This window comes from Emys orbicularis, chromosome 2, assembly GCF_028017835.1.
Source record: "Emys orbicularis isolate rEmyOrb1 chromosome 2, rEmyOrb1.hap1, whole genome shotgun sequence".
NCBI lineage: Eukaryota > Metazoa > Chordata > Testudines > Emydidae > Emys > Emys orbicularis.
This window is the reverse complement of record NC_088684.1, coordinates 234,592,078-234,614,535: the sequence shown is the minus strand read 5'-3', so window position 1 is coordinate 234,614,535 and position 22,458 is coordinate 234,592,078. Positions and strand designations below refer to the sequence as shown.

Here is a 22,458-nt window from a genome sequence, read left to right as displayed (position 1 = left end):
AGTTTGGAAAAGAGAAGACTAAGGGGGGACATGATAGAGGTATATAAAATCATGAGTGATGTTGAGAAAGTGGATAAGGAAAAGTTATTTACTTATTCCCATAATACAAGAACTAGGGGTCACCAAATGAAATTAATAGGCAGCAGGTTTAAAACAAATAAAAGGAAGTTCTTCTTCACGCAGCGCACAGTCAACTTGTGGAACTCCTTACCTGAGAAGGTTGTGAAGGCTAGGACTATAACAATGTTTAAAAGGGGACTGGATAAATTCATGGTGGCTAAGTCCATAAATGGCTATTAGCCAGGATGGGTAAGAATGGTGTCCCTAGCCTCTGTTCGTCAGAGGATGGAGATGGATGGCAGGAGAGAGATCACTTGATCATTGCCTGTTAGGTTCACTCCCTCTGGGGCACCTGGCATTGGCCACTGTCGGTAGACAGATCTGGGCTAGATGGACCTTTGGTCTGACCCGGTACGGCCTTTCTTATGTTCTTATGTTCTTATATTAATACACGTCACGTTTAATGATAATATGTGCAGGTTTGTTTCCAAGGATATAATGTATAGCATATACTCATTTATGTATTTCTTGACACCTTTAAACACTAGCAAATGTTGGAAAAAATGTGCTGCACCCGGCTTCAAAGCAATTGCATAGGTAAAACTCTAGGTGGATCTAAAAAAAAAAAAAAAAAGCTTATTTTCTGTCTAAGCCCCCTTCTTTGTAAATGCAAATGGAATGTTGGCTGCCCCACACTCACTCCAATGTGCTATATAAAATATCTACAGTAATTCCACTGGGGCAGTCACTACATCAGTAGTCTCTAAACATCTGAGATGTCTTATGAATATTGTGTTTTAGTTGTATTTCAGTTTTTAAAGGCTTTGTCCAGAGTATTTTTGTCATTACTTTTTCTTTTTATCAGCAGCAATGCAGCAAGTTTTGGATAATCTTACTGATCTGCCCACATCAACAGGAGCTGAAGAAATAGACCTTATTTTCCTCAAAGGAATTATGGAGAACCCTATTGTAAGATCACTTGCTAAGGTATTTTGATGTATTGATAGTTTGAATTAAATTTGACACTTTTGATATTTTTACTTGGACTATTGTCAATTCAAGAGCTCTGACTGGTAGTATAAATTCATTTGTCCAGAGCATAGCTACCACAGGTGGACTTGGAGGAAAATGTGAGAACAGATTTAATCCTGGACCCCCTTGACTTGATCCTTTCTACTGAACTCCGTTTCATTTCTAGCATTTAGAAAAGGGGTTGGAATATGGAGGATGAAAATAAGTTTATTATTTATTACTTGTATTATCAAAGAGCCTAGGAGTCCCAGTCACGAACCAGGATCCTACTCTGCTGGGCACTGTACACACAGAACAAAAAGACATTCCCTGCCTCAAAAGAGCTTACAATCTAAATAAAAGGAAATTTTTAGTGGATATAGACAGACCAACAAGTAAGTACAAGAAACATTTCTGGTCAGTGTGATAGGCTGTGGCCTCAGCACACCAGCAGCCTTATCCTTGTCAGGTTTTTGTATGCACCTCAGCAAAGGAGAATTTTAAGGAGGGAATTGAGGGAGAATAATGAGTGAGTTTTGTAGATGTCATGGAGCCTTTCTTCCAAGCATGAAGGGAGAAAACACAAAGGAGGTTGTCTGAAAATTGACTTGGTGCCGCACAATATTTTGATTAGTTTTATATCATTCTAGTTTTTTAACGTGGCACACACAAATGGATTAAAAACTGGCTGACAGGTCTCAAAATGTAATTGTAAATGGGAATCGTCATTGAGCAGGTGTATTTCCAGTGTGGACCTGAAGGAATCAACTCTTGTCCCTTTGCTATTTAACATATTTATCAATGACCTGGACGAAAACAAAATAATCACTGATAAAGTTTGCAATTGGGGGAGGGGTAAATAATGAAGAGGACGAGTCACTGATTCAGAGTGATCTGGATCGCTTGGTTAACTGGGTGCTAGCAAACAATATGTGTTTTGATAGAGCTAAATGTAAATGTATACATCTAGGAACAAAGAATATAGGCTATATTTACAGGATGGGGGACTCTATCTTGGGAAGCAGTGACTCTGTAAAAGATTTGGGGGTTGTGGAGGGTAATCAGCTGAACATGAGCTCCCTGTGTGACACTGTGGTCAAAAGAGCTAATGTGATCTTGGGATGCATAAACAGGAGAATCTCGAGTAAGAATAGATGTTATTTTACTTTTATATTTGGCAATGGTGCAACCGCTGCTGAGATATTGTGTCTAGTTTTGGTGCCCATAGTTTAAGAAGGACGTTGATAAACTGGAGAGTGTTCAGAGAAGACCATACGAACGATTAATGGATTAGAAAACATGCCCTATAGTGATAGACTCAGAGCTCAATCTGTTTAACTTAATAAAAGAGAAAGTTAAGGGGTAACTTGATTACAGTCTATAAGTATCTACATGGGGAACAAATATTTAATAGTAAGCTTTTCAATCTAGCAGCGAAAGATGTAACATGATCCAATGGCTGGAAGTTGAAGCTAGACAAATTCAGACTGAAAATAAGGCATAAAGTGACAATAATTAGCCATTTAAACAACTTACCAAGGGTTTGTGGTGGATTCTCTATCACTTCCAAGTTTCAAATCAAGATTGGATGTTTTTCTAAATGATATTCTCTAGGAATTATTTTGAGGAAGTGTTATGACCTGTGTTATACAGGAGGCCAAACTAGATAATCACAGTGGTTCTCTCTGGCCTTGGAATCTATGAAAATTTAACAAGTGGGCAATGGAGGCTGACATCATAGGCCGATCGAAGGTAGGAGTTGATTAGGCAAATTCCTGTGTTTTAAGAACTTTAGATATCGAAAATATGGTAAAATTATTTATGAAGACAATTTCAAAACACTCAATATTTCAAGATTTTCAGTATTTAGTATTTCTATAGTACTGTACTGTCTCCTGTCGCATCTCATCCAGTTTGTCTTTGACCAAACGTACATTGTGATCCACTCATATGAGATATTGTGCCTGTATAGAGCCTCTCTGAAGTCAGTAGGACTCCATGCAGGCACAGAAACTCACCCACATGGATCACAGTGCAGAATCCGTGCCTTTGATTGTAAGCTTCTCTGGGTATGGACCATCCTTATTTGTGTCATGTACAGCATCAAGCATTTTTGGTAATAAATGATAATGCTACTTTACAAATGTAAAGTAGACAATTGAAGATTTCTCAAACACTTTTATAATTTGAACTATATCTTAGCAGGGATGGCCTCATGAATCATCTTCTTTTCTAATTGTCATTGCATGGAGCACATCCCTACCCATTCATGCTTGCATCCTCCATACCTGGGGCAGCTATAGTAATTGCTTACATGGAAAGGTAGTTAATGTATCTTAAGCTATCTCTTAATGCAAATAAACAAGGAGGTGAGCCAGCACTATATGACAGACCAACTCTGTGTGGATCATCAGCAGGTGCTCCACAAATCACAGTTTGAGAACTGGTGAAATAATCTAAACAACAAAATCCTTGTTCAACGATCTTTGAGTATAAAGACCGGCAAAGCAAAAGATTCATTGAAGAATGCTGTCAGATTTATGTAAGAGAAAAGTGTTTTTTCTGTTAGAGACTGTAGGAAAATTGTAGTTAAAAAAAAAAAAGGAAAAAAGTACACCAGGGTGCAGCCTAGAGAGAGAGGTGTAGAGCAGGGGTAGGCAACCTATGGCACGCGTGCCAAAGGCGGCCCGTGTGCTGATTTTCAGTGGCACTCACACTGGCCGGGTCCTGACCACCTGCATTTTAATTTAATTTTAAATGAAGCTTCTTAAACATTTTTAAATCCTTGTTTACTTTATATACAACAATAGTTAGTTAGCTCCCGGCGCCACTCCCGCAGACGGTCTTCATCGCGATCCAGGTCTGGATCTCGGTACCGGCATGACCATCGGCACCTTTCTCGATCCCGGTACTGCTCCCCGGCACCGCGTAGAGACCGCTTTCCTGTGGGCCGGCACCGTTCCCAGCGGAGTCAACACACGCACGCTCCGCACTGCCCTGGCCCTCACGATCCGCCTCACGCTCTTCCCAGTCGGACAGCGCCTCCCGCTCAGCCTATCCCGCACCGGGCCAAGCAGCGGACAACCTGGGTCACTGGCAGGATGAGGCCGAAGACCCTAGCCAGGAGCCTGCACAATGGTCTTTCTGGACCCCGTGGGCGTACCACCAAGCCCAAGGGGTTCCACCTGCAGCCTCCCGCTCAGCACATTCAGAGCCCCGAGTACCGGAGGCCACCATCAGTCATCCCCCCTCAGGGGGTATGGAGGTGCCTGCGCCCACTCCTACGCAGGCCCCAGACCCCGGTACAATTGATCCTGAACATCAGGACCCCTCGCAATTGAACCCGCCATCGGATCCATTAGCCCCGGTAGCATCTTCCTCATCTTCTCCAGATGAGGCGGTGGCGGGGACAACGACCTTGGGTCTCCCCCCGATAGACCTACGTGCTCACCAAGACCTTTTACGTAGGGTGGCACGTAACATGGACCTCCAAGCAGAGGAGACAGTGGAGTTAGAGGACCCGGTGGTGAGCATCCTTTCAGCTGACGCCCCATCCCGGGTAGCGTTGCCCATCATCCGCACCATTCAGGCTAACGCCAAGACAGTATGGCAGACCCCTGCCTCTATCCCACCTACTGCCAGAGGGGTGGAGAGGAAATACTTTGTTCCCTCTAAGGAGTATGAATACCTGTATACTCACCCTCAGCCGTGTTCACTGGTGGTGTCCTCAGTGAACGCAAGGGAACGACATGGTCAACAGGCCGCAGCGCCCAAATCTAAAGACGCCAAGCGCTTCGATTTGTTTGGACGCAAAATTTACTCAGTGGGGGGCCTACAGCTCAGAGCCGCAAACCAACAGGCGCTCTTGAGCTGCTATGATTATAACTCGTGGAACTCCATGGGTAAATTTAAGGAGTTGATTCCACGAGAGTCCAGGGATGAGTTCGGGGCTTTAGTGGAAGAGGGCAAAAAGGTGGCTAGGACCTCCTTACAGGCCTCTCTTGATGTAGCGGACTCTGCTGCTAGGACTCTGGCGTCGGGCATAGCTATGCGACGCATCTCCTGGCTTCAGGTGTCTGGCTTACCGCCAGAACTGCAACAGACCCTGCAGGATCTACCATTTGATGGGCAGGGCCTGTTCTCGGACAAAACAGACTCTCGGTTACAGAGCCTAAAAGACTCCAGAACCATCATGCGCTCCCTGGGGATACATGTCCCAGTTACCCAGCGCAGGCCCTTTAGACCACAGCCTCAAAGGTTCTACCCTCCCCCTTGTCCAAGGCAAGACTTTTACAGAAGACGTGGACGAAGTAGTAGAAGGAGATCCACCAGCCACCAACCCGGTCAGAACCAAGGCCCTCCTAAACCATCGTCAGGGCCCAGGCAAAATTTTTGAAGGTGCGCCCGAGGACGGCGTACTAGTCACCACCCAGGATCCTTTCCCTCCATTTTGAGATTGTCTCTCCCATGTCCACCATGCGTGGTCCCTTATAACTTCAGACCGATGGGTTCTTCGCACGGTGGAAAGGGGATACTCTCTCCAATTTTCTTTTTGCCCCCCCTCCCATCCTCCCTCCCCGTCCCTCTTCAGGGACCCCTCTCACGAGCAACTCCTTATACAGGAGGTCTTTACGCTCCTGTCCATGGGAGCAATCGAGGAGGTTCCATCGGAACTAAGGGGCAGGGGGTTCTACTCCTGCTACTTCCTAACCCCCAAAGCAAAAGGGGGGCTTTGACCCATATTAGATCTGCGCGGACTCAACAAATTCATGGTAAAGTTGAAGTTCTTCTTCGAGTGATTGTTCATGTCCATTCCAAGCAGGTGTGTGTGCGCCGCGTGCACGCCAGCTGGAAGATTTTACTAAAGCAGCATCCGTAGGGTCGGCTTCGGCGCCCTCTGGAGTGGCGCCTTCATGGCGCTGTATATAGGGGCCAGCCGACCCTCCACCCCCTCAGTTCCTTCTTACCGCCGGTGACGGCTAGCTGGAACTTCGCTTGCTCTTCAGCAATCATGGCAGTGTTCCGTCTTAGTTGTAAATAGTTAGTCAGTTTGTTAGTTTAGTGTTAGTTTAGATAGATAGTTGTTGGGGGGTTTTTCCCCAACGTTTTCGTTGCCCCACTGGGGCATGCCCGGGTCCCCAGGGTTCAAACTCTGCAGGGACTGCGGGAAATTCATGCCGAAGAGTGACCCACACTCTTCGTGCTTAAGGTGCCTCAGGGAGAGCCACCAAAGAGACAGGTGCAGTATCTGCAGGGCATTTCACCCCAGGACTCTCAAAGATAGAGAGCAGAGACTTAAAGTCCTCCTAATGGAAGCGGCCCTGCGGCCACAATCGGACCCTGGGCCTGCCGATCCGGCACGCAGCACTTCATCCTCGGTGCGCAGTGCCCCGGCACCGGCGATAAGTAAGTCGTGAGGCCAAAGCCTCCAAACCCTGGCACTGGAGAGAGTCGGCGCACAAGAAATCGGCCTCGGTGAGACATCGTTCACCATCGCCAGTGCCGGTTAAAAAGCAGAGGCCGGTGAGGGAACATTCCCCCCACCAGGACCCTAAGGGGCCGGCGCCGTCCACGAGTGCTGCGGGACAGGCCGCACCGCAGACCCATTTTGCTATCCCATTGACTCCCGCCCCAGAGAGGGTACGGTTGAGTCCGGACAGGCCTAGATCCCCGGACATTATAGAGGAAGTGCGCCTCCCATCGATGCCGGAGGCGTTCGAGGCTGCCTCAGATCTCTTGAGCCTCCCGGTGCCGGCGTCGCTGCACCGGTGGAGAGAACCTCTGGATTCCGCTCGACCCCAGTTACAATCTCGGGGCAAACTGGCAATGCTATCACCGCGCTCCCCATACCGCGCCACCGGCGCAGAGGGAACTTTCTCCAGTCCGGCGGCACCGGTCCCCGGCGACAGTGGGTACCGCCCCTCCTATGTCCTCATACTCGGAGACCTCTGACTCGGAGGCGGACTCGTACCGCTCCAATAGATCGAGGAGCAGACGATCGTCCTCGCATGCAAGTGCCCAGCCTTACCCGCCGCAGTGGCAGCAACAATGGCAACCACCCCCCCAGTGGCCATTCTGGATGCCATGGGCCTACCACCAGTCAGTGGGTCAGGCGTATGGAACCCGCTCACGGGCCGCATCGGTCTCCTCGACGTCGGTGGCCCCGCCGCTAATGCCCCCACCACTGGCACCGCCGTCTGACAGGAGTGTGCCACAATGGGACACGGCACCGCCTAGTCAGGCATCTGCACTGATGGGGACCATGCTCCCAACGCCGCAGGCACCACCCAGCACGCCTCGTCGCTCGGTGTCGACCCCGGTACCGGCCGCGGTGCCGCATCCTGAACACGCACCGGCCGCGCAGCCTGAGTATCGTGTGCCGCAGGCCCTGGTAGAGGTGGAGGGTATAGAAGAAGGCCCTCTTCAGGGGATCTCCTCCTCTTCCTCTCCGTATGAGGCAGTGGCGGGAACGTCAGCGGCACCGGCTCTGGAGGACAATAGGATCCTCCAACAGCTGCTTACGCGAGCAGCCCAGAGCCTCTCGATCCAAACGGAGGAGATCGATGTGGATACTGATCCGGTGGTGGACATCCTGACCCCGGCGGGCCCATCCAGGGTAGCCCTGCCTCTCATAAAGACCATTGTGGACGCAACCCCCACCTTGTGGCAGACGCCAGCCTCATTGGCCCCCACGGCTAAAAGGACTGAGAGGCGATATTTTGTTCCATCCAAGGGCTATGAACATCTTTATGCACACCCTCCCCCGGACTCCCTAGTAGTAGATGCGGCCAAACAGAGGGAGCGTCAAGGGTTCCAGGGAGCTACGCCAAAAAATAGAGAGGCCAAGAAGTTGGACCTGTTTGGGCAAAAGGTGTATTCGACAGGGGGTCTGCAGTTGTGCATAGCCAATCAGCAGGCCATAGTCAGCCGGTATGGACACAACACGTGTTCGGCTTTGTCTAGGTTCGCGGAACTCCTTCCCCAGGAATCGCGAACCAAGTTTTCAGCCCTGGTCGAAGAGGGAAAATTGATTACCCGAGCTTCCCTCCAGGCAGCCTTGGATGCGGCCGATTCCGCCTCATGCACGCTGGCGACTGGTCTGGTCATGAGGCGGGGAGCCTGGCTTCAAGTTTCAGGCCTCCCACATGAGGTCCAACAGACAATCCAAGACCTCCCCTTCGAGGGGCCCATGCTTTTCTCGGAGAAGACTGATAAGAGGCTACATAGCCTAAAGGATTCACGGGCTACCCTTCGCTCACTAAGCCCACACACCCCGGTCACTCAGCGTAGGCAGTTCAGGCCGCCACAGGCCCCACGGCCGTACCAGCCTCAAAATCGCACGGACGCATTGCGCAGAACATAAGAACATAAGAACATAAGAAAGGCCGTACTGGGTCAGACCAAAGGTCCATCTAGCCCAGTATCTGTCTACCGACAGTGGCCAATGCCAGGTGCCCCAGAGGGAGTGAACCTAACAGGCAATGATCAAGTGATCTCTCTCCTGCCATCCATCTCCATCCTCTGACGAACAGAGGCTAGGGACACCATTCTTACCCATCCTGGCTAATAGCCATTTATGGACTTAGCCACCATGAATTTATCCAGTCCCCTTTTAAACATTGTTATAGTCCTAGCCTTCACAACCTCCTCAGGTAAGGAGTTCCACAAGTTGACTGTGCGCTGCGTGAAGAAGAACTTCCTTTTATTTGTTTTAAACCTGCTGCCTATTAATTTCTTTTGGTGACCCCTAGTTCTTGTATTATGGGAATAAGTAAATAACTTTTCCTTATCCACTTTCTCAACATCACTCATGATTTTATATACCTCTATCATGTCCCCCCTTAGTCTTCTCTTTTCCAAACTGAAGAGTCCTAGCCTCTTTAATCTTTCCTCATATGGGACCCTCTCTAAACCCTTAATCATTTTAGTTGCTCTTTTCTGAACCTTTTCTAGTGCTAGAATATCTTTTTTGAGGTGAGGAGACCACATCTGTACACAGTATTCGAGATGTGGGCGAACCATGGATTTATATAAGGGCAATAATATATTCTCAGTCTTATTCTCTATCCCCTTTTTAATGATTCCTAACATCCTGTTTGCTTTTTTGACCGCCTCTGCACACTGCGTGGACATCTTTAGAGAACTATCCACGATGACGCCAAGATCTTTTTCCTGACTCGTTGTAGCTAAATTAGCCCCCATCATGTTGTATGTATAGTTGGGGTTATTTTTTCCAATGTGCATTACTTTACATTTATCCACATTAAATTTCATTTGCCATTTTGTTGCCCAATCACTTAGTTTTGTGAGATCTTTTTGAAGTTCTTCACAATCTGCTTTGGTCTTAACTATCTTGAGTAGTTTAGTATCATCTGCAAACTTTGCCACCTCACTGTTTACCCCTTTCTCCAGATCATTTATGAATAAATTGAATAGGATAGGTCCTAGGACTGACCCTTGGGGAACACCACTAGTTACCCCTCTCCATTCTGAGAATTTACCATTAATTCCTACCCTTTGTTCCCTGTCCTTTAACCAGTTCTCAATCCATGAAAGGACCTTCCCTTTTATCCCATGACAGCTTAATTTACGTAAGAGCCTTTGGTGAGGGACCTTGTCAAAGGCTTTCTGGAAATCTAAGTACACTATGTCCACCGGATCCCCCTTGTCCACATGTTTGTTGACCCCTTCAAAGAACTCTAATAGATTAGTAAGACACGATTTCCCTTTACAGAAACCATGTTGACTATTGCTCAAGAGTTTGTTTTTCTATGTGTCTGACAATTTTGTTCTTTACTATTGTTTCAACTAATTTGCCCGGTACCGACGTTAGACTTACCGGTCTGTAATTGCCGGGATCACCCCTAGAGCCCTTTTTAAATATTGGCGTTACATTAGCTAACTTCCAGTCATTGGGTACCGAAGCCGATTTAAAGGACAGGTTACAAACCTTAGTTAATAGTTCCGCAACTTCACATTTGAGTTCTTTCAGAACTCTTGGGTGAATGCCATCTGGTCCCGGTGACTTGTTAATGTTGAGTTTATCAATTAATTCCAAAACCTCCTCTAGTGATACTTCAATCTGTGACAGTTCCTCAGATTTGTCACCTACAAAAGCCAGCTCAGGTTTGGGAATCTCCCTAACATCCTCAGCCGTGAAGACTGAAGCAAAGAATCCATTTAGTTTCTCCGCAATGACTTTATCATCTTTAAGCGCTCCTTTTGTGTTTTCATCGTCAAGGGGCCCCACTGGTTGTTTAGCAGGCTTCCTGCTTCTGATGTACTTAAAAAACATTTTGTTATTACCTTTGGAGTTTTTGGCTAGCCGTTCTTCAAACTCCTCTTTGGCTTTTCTTATTACACTCTTGCACTTAAGTTGGCAGTGTTTGTGCTCCTTTCTATTTGCCTCACTAGGATTTGACTTCCACTTTTTAAAGGAAGTCTTTTTATCTCTCACTGCAAGGACAGGCAGAAGGAGGCAACAACAGCAGCCCTCCGGCCAGTCATCTGCCCAACCAAGGCCTCCACAGGGGCCTAGACCACCATTTTGATGGCCTGGTCGAGGACGACCTACCGGTCAGAACTCTGGATCGTACTAACCTTACCTTTTCGTCACGTCTGTCCCCCTTCTATCGTGCGTGGGCCCGGATCACATCGGACAGTTGGGTGCTTCGCACGGTAGAGAGGGGATATTCTATCCAGTTCTCCTCCCTCCCGCCCCACCAGCCCCCCTCCCTGTCCCTCTTCAGGGACCCCTCTCACGAGCAACTTCTAATTCAGGAAGTACAGTCCCTCCTCGCAGCAGGGGCAGTAGAGGAGGTTCCTCAGGGGCAGGGGCTTCTATTCCCGCTATTTCCTAATACCGAAAGAGAAAGGGGGCCTCAGACCTATTTTGGACTTGCGGCATCTCAACAAGTTTATAAAGAAGCTCAAGTCCCGCATGGTCTCCCTGTCCTCCATCATACCTTCCATGGTTCCAGGAGACTGGTATGCCGCCCTCGACTTAAAGGACGCATACTTTCACATTGCAATAATCCCTCAGCACAGGCGTTACCTCAGATTTGTCGTGGGCAATGCCCATCTACAGTTTACGGTTCTTCCTTTTGGACTGTCAGCAGCCCCAAGGGTCTTCACAAAGTGCATGGCAGTCGTGGCAGCCTTCCTGCGCAAGCAGGGTATTCAGGTGTTTCCCTACCTGGACGATTGGCTCATCAAGGGCCATGCCAAGGCACAGGTGGAGGCTCAGGTGGTCTTCATCAGGCAGACCTTCCTTGAGCTCGGCCTCTTGCTGAACGAGGCCAAGTCCACACTTTCTTCAACCCAAAGAATCGAATTTATAGGGGCAGTTCTGGACTCGACACACGCCAGAGCATACCTCCCAGAGGCCAGGTTCCAGACCATGTCCAACATTATTCTCGGCCTCCAACGTTACCCGACCACCACAGCAAGAAATTGCCTCAAGTTGCTAGGGCACATGGCGGCATGTACCTATGCAGTGAGCCACGCCAGACTCAGACTGCGTCCGCTCCAGTTCTGGTTGGCAGGGGTGTATTGGCCGGTCAGGGACTCCCTAGAATCAGTGGTGACGCTACCTCGGCCAGTGTTGGACTCCCTCCAATGGTGGCTCGACCCGCGGGAGGTCTGCGCGGGAGTGCCTTTCCTCGGCCCCGAGCCCTCCCTATCCCTGGTAACAGACGCATCGGATGTGGGATGGGGTGCACATCTGGGCGACCTCAGGACCCAAGGCCTTTGGTCAAGGGAAGACCTTTCGTTACACAACAATGTCAGGGAATTACGAGCGGTGCACCTCGCATGCATAGCCTTCAAATCCCAGCTGGCAGGCAGGTGCGTTTCTGTCCTCACGGACAACACTCCAACGATGTTCTATATCAACAAACAGGGTGGTGCTCGCTCCTCTCCCCTGTGCCGGGAAGCCCTCGCATTATGGGACTTTTGCGTACAGAACGTAATTCACCTGACAGCATCCTACCTCCCGGGGATGCAGAACGGGCTTGCAAACGCCCTCAGCCGCTCGTTCCAAGGTCATGAGTGGTCTCTCCGCTGCGATATAGTGCTCTCAATTTTCCGGCTCTGGGGTCATCCCCAGGTGGACCTGTTTGCCTCCAGAGACAACAGGAAGTGTCGCCAATTCTGCTCCCTCATGGGACGCAGTCCGGGGTCTCTAACGGATGCCTTCCTCCTCTCTTGGGCAGACGGGCTATTTTACGCCTTTCCCCCGATTCCTATGGTTCACAGAGTAATCCTCAAGGCCCGCAGAGATCACGCTCATGTCATCCTGATAGCGCCGGCGTGGCCGCGCCAGCACTGGTACATGTCGCACCTACATATGTCTACACGGGTACCCCTCAGGTTGCCCCTACTCCCGGACTTGATCACACAGGATCGGGGTTGCCTGCGTCATCCGAACCTGGAGTCGCTCCACCTCACAGCCTGGATGCTCCATGGCTAAACCCAGTGGAGATGTAATGCTCTCATCAGGTCAGGCAGGTCCTTCTTGGTAGCAGGAAGCCCTCAACAAGGACCACGTACTTGGCCAAGTGGAAGCGCTTCTCCCTCTGGGCCACACAACGGGGTCAGGCTCCCTTGCTCGCCCCGGTCCCTCTCATATTGGACTATTTGCTACATCTGAGACACCTGGGACTCTCCCTCTCTTCGGTTTGAGTACACCTTGCTGCAATCTCGGCAATCCACACTGGAGCGGGGGGTACCTCAGTGTTTGCGGACCCACTCGTTGGTCGCTTCCTCAAGGGCCTTGACAGGTTGTTCCCACACATTCGTCAACCTGCGAGGGACCTCAATTTGGGTAGAGCGGCCATGTGGTCCTCAATCCATACTTTTACGGCACACTATGCCATCACGCACCAGGCCAGAGATAATGCAGCCTTTGGCTGCGCAGTACTCCAGTCTGCAGTAACCTCCGACCCCACCGCCTAGGTTCAGGCTTGTGAGTCACCTGCTTGGAATGGACATGAACAATCACTCGAAGAAGAAAAAACGGTTACTCACCTTTTTGTAACTGTTGTTCTTCGAGATGTGTTGTTCATGTCCATTCCAATACCCACCCTCCTGCCCCTCTGTCGGAGTGTCGGCAGGAAGGAACTGAGGGGGTGGAGGGTCGGCTGGCCCCTGTATACAGCGCCATGAAGGCGCCACTCCAGGGGGCGCCGAAGCCAACCCTACGGACGCTGCTATAGTAAAATCTTCCAGCTGGCGTGCACGCGGCACGCACACACCTGCTTGGAATGGACATGAACAACACATCTCGAAGAACAATAGTTACAAAAAGGTGAGTAACCATTTTTTCCGCATGGTCTCATTGGGGACCATTATCCCTTCCCTGGATCCTGGAGACTGGTACGCCGCCCTTGACATGAAGGACGCGTATTTTCACATAGCGATTTACCCTCCACACAGGCGCTTCCTTCGCTTTGTGGTAAACCACGAACATTACCAATTTGCCGTCCTTCCCTTCGGACTGTCCACGGCACCGAGAGTGTTCACCAAATGTATGGCTGTCATGGCAGCCTACCTTCGTCGACAACGGATACAGGTGTTCCCATATCTCGATGACTGGCTCATTTGGGGCCACACCAGGGAAGTAGTGCAATCCCACATCCAACTCACCCTGTGCACCTTCCGCAAGCTGGGCATCTTACTCAACAGAGAGAAGTCAACTCTGGAACCAACCCAGAGAATAGAGTTTATCTGGGCAGTCTTAGACTCCAGACTTGCCCATGCTCTCCTGCCAATCACTCGTTTTCAGACTATGGCAAACATCATCCGCAGCCTCCAAAGCTTCCCGACTTCCATGGTAAGGACTTGCCTCGGCCTTCTGGGGCACATGGCGTCGTACACTTACGTAACCAGGCATGCCAGACTTTGGCTCCGCCCGCTTCAGGCCTGGGTATCAATGGTGTATCGTCCGGGTCGGGACAGCCTGGACATGGTGGTCACGGTTCCGGAGTCCGTCTTGTCCTCCCTCAGCTGGTGGCTGAGCCACACGTCGGTGTGTGAAAGGGTACCATTTCACGCCCCACAACCTTCCTTATACCTTGTCACAGACGCATCATCTCTGGGCTGGGGCGCCCATATCGGGGAACACCAGACGCAGGGCCTTTGGACCACGTCTGAAATAACTCTGCACATCAATGTACGAGAACTGATGGCAGTACGCCTAGCGTGTTAGGTGTTTCGCAGTCTCCTACATGGCCGTTGTGTGGCAGTCCTCACAGACAACACCACGGCCATGTTCTACATCAACAAGCAAGGGGGAGCCCGGTCATCCCACCTATGCCAGGAGGCCATTCGCCTGCGGGAGTTTTGCATAGCCCACTCGATACATCTGATGGCGTCGTTTCTCCCAGGAGTACAGAACATGCTGGCAGACTGTCTCAGCAGGTCATTCCAAACTCACGAGTGGTCGATTCGTCCAGATATCATCCACTCCATCTTCCGGAGGTGGGGATTTCCCCAGATTGACCTATTCGCCTCGCACATCAATCAGAAGTGCCAAGTGTTCTGTTCTCTCCAAGGGCGGTCTCAGGGCTCCCTGTCAGATGCTTTCCTACTGCCGTGGAAAGACCAGCTGTTCTACACCTTCCCTCCATTCCCGCTGGTCCACAGGGTCCTGCTCAAGCTGCGCAGGGACAAGGCATGCATGATTCTGGTCGCTCCAGCATGGCCAAGGCAGCATTGGTACACCACACTCCTGGAGTTGTCGGTAGAGCCTCCGATCACCCAGGACCACGGATGACTCTGTCACCCCGACCTGCAATCGCTCCACCTTACAGCGTGGATGCTGCATGGTTAACTCGGGCGGAGTTACTCTGCTCACAATCCGTGCAGCAGGTTCTGTTAGGCAGCAGGAAACCCTCCACATGGGCAACCTACTTAGCCAAATGGAAGCGCTTCTCCTGTTGGTGCGAGCAGCGCGCCACGCCTCCCCTTGCAGGCGTCGATACCACTTATACTGGACTATCTCCTATCCCTAAAGCAGCAGGGCCTGGCGATATCATCTGTCAGGGTGCACCTGGCAGCTATCTTGGCATTCCATCCAGGAGAACATGCTTCCTCAGTCTTCTCAAACCCGATGGTCGTCAGATTCCTAAAGGGCTTAGATCGCCTATACCCACAACTGCGTCAACCAGTCCCAGCGTGGGACCTTAACCTGGTCCTCTCCGGGCTCACGGGGCCCCCGTTCGAGCCAATGGCTACCTGCTCACTCCTTTACCTATCTTGGAAGACAGCCTTCTTTGTAGCCATCACTTCAGCAAGGCATGTTTCTGAAATTAGAGTCCTCATGTCGGAACCTCCGTATACAGTCTTCCATAAAGACAAGGTGCAGCTTCGCCCCCACCCTGCCTTTCTCCCCAAGGTGGTATCAGCTTTTCATGTGAACCAGGATATCTTCCTCCCGGTCTTCCACCCTAAGCCGCACGCTACGCAGCAAGATCAACGTATGCACTCTCTGGACGTGCGCAGGGCCCTCGCATTCTATATCGAGCATATGAAGCCGTTTAGGAAGACGACTCAACTCTTCGTTGCAGTGGCTGACCGGATGAAAGGCCTACCGGTCTCCTCGCAACGTATCTCCTCTTGGATCACGTCCCGCATTCGTGCTTGCTACGACTTGGCCGGTGTCACGACGCCACGCCTCACCGCCCACTCCACGAGGGCTCAAGCCTCCTCGACCGCTTTCCTGGTCCAGGTTCCAATCCATGAGATCTGTAGAGCGGCAGTTTGGTCATCCGTTCATACCTTTGCCGCTCACTACGCGTTAGTACAGCAGTCTAGAGACGATGCTGCATTTGGCTCAGCAGTTCTGCACTCAGCGATGTCTCACTCTGACCCCACCGCCTAGGTAAGGCTTGGTAGTCACCTAATTGGAATCGATATGAGCAAGCACTCGAAGAAGAAAAAACAGTTACTCACCTTTGTAACTGTTGTTCTTCGAGATGTGTTGCTCATATCCATTCCAAACCCGGCCTCCTTCCCCACTGTCGAAGTAGCCGACAAGAAGGAGCTGAGGGGGCGCTGGGTCGGCTGGGGTATATATCCAGCGCCATGAAGGCGCCACTCCAGGGGGCTCCACAGCCGACCCACTGGGTGTTGCTAGGATAAAAATTCTCCGACGATCATGCACGCGGCGCGCACACACCTAATTGGAATGGATATGAGCAGCACATCTCGAAGAACAACAGTTACAAAGGTGAGTAACCATTTTTTCTTCAAGATGTGTTGCTCATATCTATTCCACCTGCCCCTCTGTCGGTGTTGCTGGCAAGAAGGAACTTCTCGGGCTGTCAGGGTGATATATAGAGTGCCATATTGGCACCACTCCAGGGGGCTCCACAGCTGGCCCGACGGGTAGCTGCTAGGGAAAAGTTTCCGACAGCCGTGCACGCGGCGCGCGCGCACACCTAACTGGAATAGATATGAGCAACACATCTCGAAGAACAACAGTTACGAAAAGGGTGAGTAACTGGTTTTTTTTGTTAGATTTTTTTTTAAATGCAAATTGTCATTACAAAATTTTACTAATTATAAGATCAGTATTATTAAGTCTTTTAGCTATTGTAAAAGCAGTATTGGGTACAGTGGTAAATGGTTATATAATCTGTATGATATTTGCAAAATACATTTAAAAAACAGCAGCACCATAACATTTCTTTATTCTTTTAAGAGTAATGTGTATGTCTGGCTCAAAATTCTCAGTGAGCCTTATAATAAACAAGGTTATTTAGTCAATTACCTGACTTTTTTTTCTTTAAAATAGAAAAATAACTGAAGCTTTGTCCTTTTCTGTGTTAAATAAGCTACTTCAGAGGTTAATCACAAATATTGGAGCTCACTTAATAAAATTTACAGGTAAGAATGGATTCTTATCTGTAAGTTCTACTTATTATTGAATTCTACTTATTTCATGAGAAATTATTTCAGAAAAAACATACAGATTTTTCTGTTTTTATATAGCAAGATTAAATTTAAACATCTGCCTTTGACACTGCCGCTACACAGCCACACTGAGAAGTGGTTTTCCTAGGCACATACTAAAGGACCCATATTAAAGCAGTACTTGGCAACTGGACATGTGCACATGTCCATCAGGCTCCATATATTGAGGTATATATTGTTCGCTCCCTGTAAGGGTGTCTCAGTTCTCTCTCTACCAACCAGTGATCATGAATCAATCCTTTTGCTGACTTCTGTTTGTTAAAATTATTGACAGGGGAGGGATAGCTCAGTGGTTTGAGCATTGGCCTGCTAAACCCAGGGTTTTGAGTTCAATCCTTGAGGGGGCCATTTAGGGATCTGGGGCAAAAATCTGTCTGGGGATTGGTCCTGCTTTGAGCAGGGGGTTGGACTAGATGACCTCCTGAGGTCCCTTCCAACCCTGATAGTCTATGGTGTTGAGCATCTTATTTTTTGTTGGTTTCATTGGGAATTTCCCCCCTGTTTTTTGATTGTCTTGAGCTCCACCCTGTTAACAAATAATGAAATCTGGATTGTACCACAAAATTCCCAGCTTCTGATGAGCACAGTAAGTATCTGCTAAGTTTAGAGAAGGACTCTGTCTAGGGCAGCACATCTGTAAGTCTTTTCAGAAAAGGGATGAAGAGGCCCAACAGACTTTTCTTTAGAACTTGCCTTTACAAGGGGATCTGGAAGCTCATGAGCCTGTTATCTTCCCCTAAAAAGGCACTGAAAGTGTAGTTTATTAAGCCTACCTCAGTGTCAAAGCCTGATATCGCATCACTGGACTTCAAAGTTGTCCTCTGGGTTATCATTAAAGAATGACAACATAAGCTAAATGTCTTTATAAATCTTAGGATCCAATCACTCTGAATGGAGCTGGAAAAAGCATTTTCCTAAGGTCTTTAGGTTAGAGGTTGTTCAGCACAGAGGAGAAGACAGGACTTCACCAATCTGATCTGCTCAGCCTTTATTGTGATTGGCCTTCCTGAATCCTAGGTTGTAGAGATGTGTGTCTCAGGTTCTGCATTAGATTGAGCAGTAATCCACAGTGTGGTTATAGACACCTTTCTCTTATATTTGTGGGGGAAAGGGGCCTTTTATGAAAAAATGCTTTTTCTCCACTTCCTCTCATTGCCAGGGTAGTGTGGAAGATTTGGCAGGAAAAAGCCAACATGGAACTGACAGACCCAGTTCTCAGAGCATATTGTTCTGTCCATGAGATCATCCTTTCACTCTTTCTCTTGAGTCCGGATTTCTTGTCTCAGCAGAGCAGTTTGTGCAGACTTCATGTCCCTTCATAGCTGTTGATTTTCAAAACAAGATAACTTTACTTGTCTGAGGTGGTCTAGTCAGTCAGTTAGAGATCAGAAAGCAGCCTTGTAGGGGGTGCCAAAGTTAGAACTGGCTTAAAATTGCTCAAGGCAGATGCTTTGACATGGTGGTTGTCTGATTCCAATTGTCTTGGACTTTGTCCTATCTCTGGTATCACTAAGCAATTCTTGGCAACTGTTTATATTTACATAGCTGCCAGTGAGAGCCAGCAGTTCTTATATCATAGTCCACAAAGAAGGTGTCCTTAGGCTGCACCCCAAGTTTCTGACCAAAATTATATTTCATCTCAATAAGTCAGTTTCACTGCCTGTGTTTTTTCCCCCAGAGCCCAATATCTGCTGTGGGGAAGCGAGGTTGAGATGGTTAAGAGCTCTTAGTTATTACAGTATACACCTGATTACCCAAATAGCATGGAGGACACAGATTTTATTCAGATAATCGGGAGTTCGGATAATGGAGAGGGCAGGAGCTGTTCAGCAGTGGGGTGGCCTCCCTGGTGTCTTGGGGTGGCTTTTCCTCACAGTCCTAGCCGGAGGGTGGAGGGGGTCTCCGCTTTTCCCCATCAGGAGTGCAGCCTTCTGCCTACACCTTGCGCCTGCAGGGGTCAGGTGTCACTGGCTTTGCAGCAGCGCAGAGAGCCTTCTGCAGCTCCACTGTCATAGCACCAGTTCACCCATTCCCGTGACAGCAGAGCTGCACAGGGCTCCCTGTGCTGCTGCAGGAGCCATTCCGCATCATGGTGACCTCCCCTGTGATCAAGGTGTGTTGTCGTTGTCCTCCTGGCCAGGGGTCTTTGCTCTAGTATCGGAATCTCCGCATTATCCAAATCCCTTTCTTGGCCCCCAGCATAGATTCAGGCCCTCTGCAGCTGGGGGACAAGGAAGGGATTCAGATAATGAGGATAATAAGGTTTCGACTAAATGGAGTATAATGTATTTAGAGGAAAGTCAGACTATGTAGCCCAGTCATTACGGGGGGGTGGGGGGGTGGGAGAAAAACCCCTAAAAATCTCTGCACAGAGATTAAGTGGATGAGGTGCTACATCCAGTCATGTATGAAGTCGTTGGTGTTCCCATGTCTGAATGCCTCAGGGTTTGCTCTGTGAGGAAATGGCAGCCTCTATGACGCATCTCTTCTCTAATGAAGGGCTAGCAATGTTACCCTGTTAGAAATCTGTAGGACTGCTGTGTGGGCTTGGTTCACACGTTCTCAAATTGCTGTTCTCTTGACACTGCGTCAAGAGCAGATGCTGGTTTCAGAAAGACAATGCTTCAATCGTATAATTAGCAGGGCTCCTTGGACCTTCTTTTCAAGGAGGTCACTGCTAACTACGGTGACCAGACGTCCCGATATTAGGGACTTTGTCTTATATAGGCACTATACCCCCTACTCCCGAAAAAGAGAGTTCTGATTTTTCATACTTGCCACCTGGTCACCCTACTGCTAACTAGTCTCTTAGAATGGGACTCTGTGACAGAAATGTCCAGGATCAAGAAAAAGAGAGTTACCAAGGTAAACTCTTGTTCTCTAACTGTATTGCCTTCATAAAGCGACATTGATCCTCCCTCTTCCTCTCTGTTTCAGAGCCCAACCCTTGTAGCACTTCTAGAGGTAGAGAGGAACTGAGAGATTGTTCAGAGATGGTGGGCTATTAGACTGTTGTGTAATACACTTACTCGTCACTAAACATTGTAGTTGTGTTCCTGAAAAATGCGACTTTAAGCGAAACGATGTTAAGCGAATCCAATTTCCCCATAAGAACTAATGTAAATGAGGGGGTTAGGTTCCAGGGAATTTTTTTCACCAGACAAAAGAATATATATTATATATATACACACACAGTATAAGTTTTAAGCAAACAGTTTAATACTGGTACACAGTGATGATGATTGTGAAGCTTGGTTGAGGTGGAAGAGTCAAAGGGTGGGATATTTCCCATGGAATGCTTTACTGCTAAATGATGAACTAGCAATTGGCTGAGCCCTCAATGGTTAACTCTCACACTCTACAAGGCAGCAGGAATGGAGGGAGGGGAGACAGCATCGCAGACAGAGACACACACCGTGTGTGTGTGAGAGAGAGGGATGCGCATTTCCGCTTTAAGTACACTGCCTTGTTAATTAGATCAGCTTGCTGCGACCGCAGTTGCTGCCAGCAAGCTCCTCCGTCCTGAGCCCTGTCGTCTGTCCCCGCTGCTCTATGGAAGATGGGGTAAGCGGGGTGCAGGAGCAGGGGGGAGGGGGACACCCTGACATTAGCCCCCCTCTTCGTCCCCTCCCCCCTACACAGCAAGCAGGAGTCTCGGGGCGCAGCTCCAAGGCAGAGGGCAGGAGCAGCACATGGCAGTGGGGGGAGGGACAGCTGCAATTGCTAACCTGCTGGGCAGCTGCTGCACAGGGAACTTAGGGGAGCGGGGAACTGATGCGGGGCTGCCGGTCCACCCTGGTTCCAAGCCCCCACCAGCTAGCTGCAACGGGCTGCTCTTCTTGCAAGCAGTGGACAAAGCAGGCGGCTGCCAAACGACGTTAGAAGGGAGCATTGCACAACTTTAAACGAGCATGTTCCCTAATTGATCAGCAACGTAACAACGAAACAATGTTAACCGGGACGACTTTAAGTGAGGAGTTACTGTATAGCGCTTGAGAGGATACGTGTACACACACACGTCAGTCCGGTCCTGCTTTAAAATGGGGGTTCTATGGCCAAGTGGTTAAGCATGCTAATCCTACGGTGAGGCTGTGAAGGCAAAACAGCAGATTTACTTTAGATAAGGCGCTCTTTTTAATCTTCTTGATGAAAAGATAAATCAGGAAATAAAATTAATCCCAGGGCTAAATGAATTAAAAGTACTGCTGCAACTCATTGGCTATCATTAATATAATCTTGTTTTTAATCTCTCATAGGCTCATGAGCGACTGGAAGATTCTAAACTTGAGGCTGTCAGTGACAACAACCTGGAACTAGTGAATGAAATTCTTGAAGACATCAGTCCTTTAATAAACAAAGATGAAAGTATTGCAGAATTAGTTGGTATACTCAAGGAACCTCATTTTCAGGTACCATTTTTTTTTCAGTTTGAATATTTAAATATGTTACCACTTAATATATCAACATATGCATATTGATCTAACTGGAAGGAGTGGAAAAAATAATTTTAACCTCCCCCCAACCAAATAAGGAGGAAGAATTTGGAAGAAACACCACAGTCTTTTTTCACCAAGAGTAAAGTTAAAGAGAAATAAGATAAAACAAAAACAAAAAAAGGCCACTTGGAGGGATTAGGTATATATGCTGACTAATTCATTTTGATCAAAGCATATTATACATTCCTTGACATATTCTCAAATCTGTCTCTAGCCAAGCACTTGCCATTCTTTCTTCCCCTGGTCCAAATTTGCTATGCTCAGGGGGATGATGTATATTACATACAGATTTAACATCCTTTCACCTGGAAACTTAGTTCTGCACTGTCAGCTAAAGAATCTTTCTGTTTTTTTAGAACTGGTCACACTGTTGCTCTTGCATACAGGGTTTTGGGGTTTTTTTACTAGGCAGTTTTATGCTTCCAAGGTTACACAAGATCTAAAAGGATTTCCCTAACTTTTTTTTTTTACTCTGGACTTATTTTTATCTTAAATTTGGATTTACCTTTCTCCACTGCTGTGGTGTGTTTGGCAGACATTTAACTACACCATTATTCCAGTATCCTATCTCTGACAATAGCCAGTAGCAGGTTATTCACAAGAAGGTGTAGGAAACCCCTTATTCATAAGTCTGTGGTCTTCTCTCATCCCTCAGAAAAACGGTTTCTTAAGGATCTGGGCGAATGTAAGTTTATCTGTATAAAACTGGTGCAGAACCTTGGTGAGTTTCTTGGTTAGCTTGATCAGGAATGGTGGGTTAATTACTGGGCAGTAGTTGGGAGAGGTTGGTTTTGTCAACCAATGGTTTAAATTAGGGGTCGGCAACATTTGGCATGCGGCTCGCCAGGGTAAGCACCCTAGAGGGCCGGGCCAGTTTATTTACCTGCTGACGCGGCAGGTTCGGCCGATCGCAGCC

At 48.5% G+C, this 22,458-nt stretch overlaps 1 protein-coding gene across 1 annotated transcript in view; it reads left to right on the top strand.

The window, feature by feature from the left end:
* Window positions 1-930: 930 nt before the first annotated feature.
* The window catches only part of PALS2 (protein associated with LIN7 2, MAGUK p55 family member), a 65,529-nt gene continuing 44,001 nt past the window's right edge, over window positions 931-22,458 (top strand). The window contains exons 1-2 of the mRNA XM_065398911.1: window positions 931-1,047; window positions 21,303-21,455. Coding sequence (XP_065254983.1) covers window positions 931-1,047; window positions 21,303-21,455 — 270 coding nt within the window. The remainder of the gene's footprint in view (window positions 1,048-21,302; window positions 21,456-22,458) is intronic.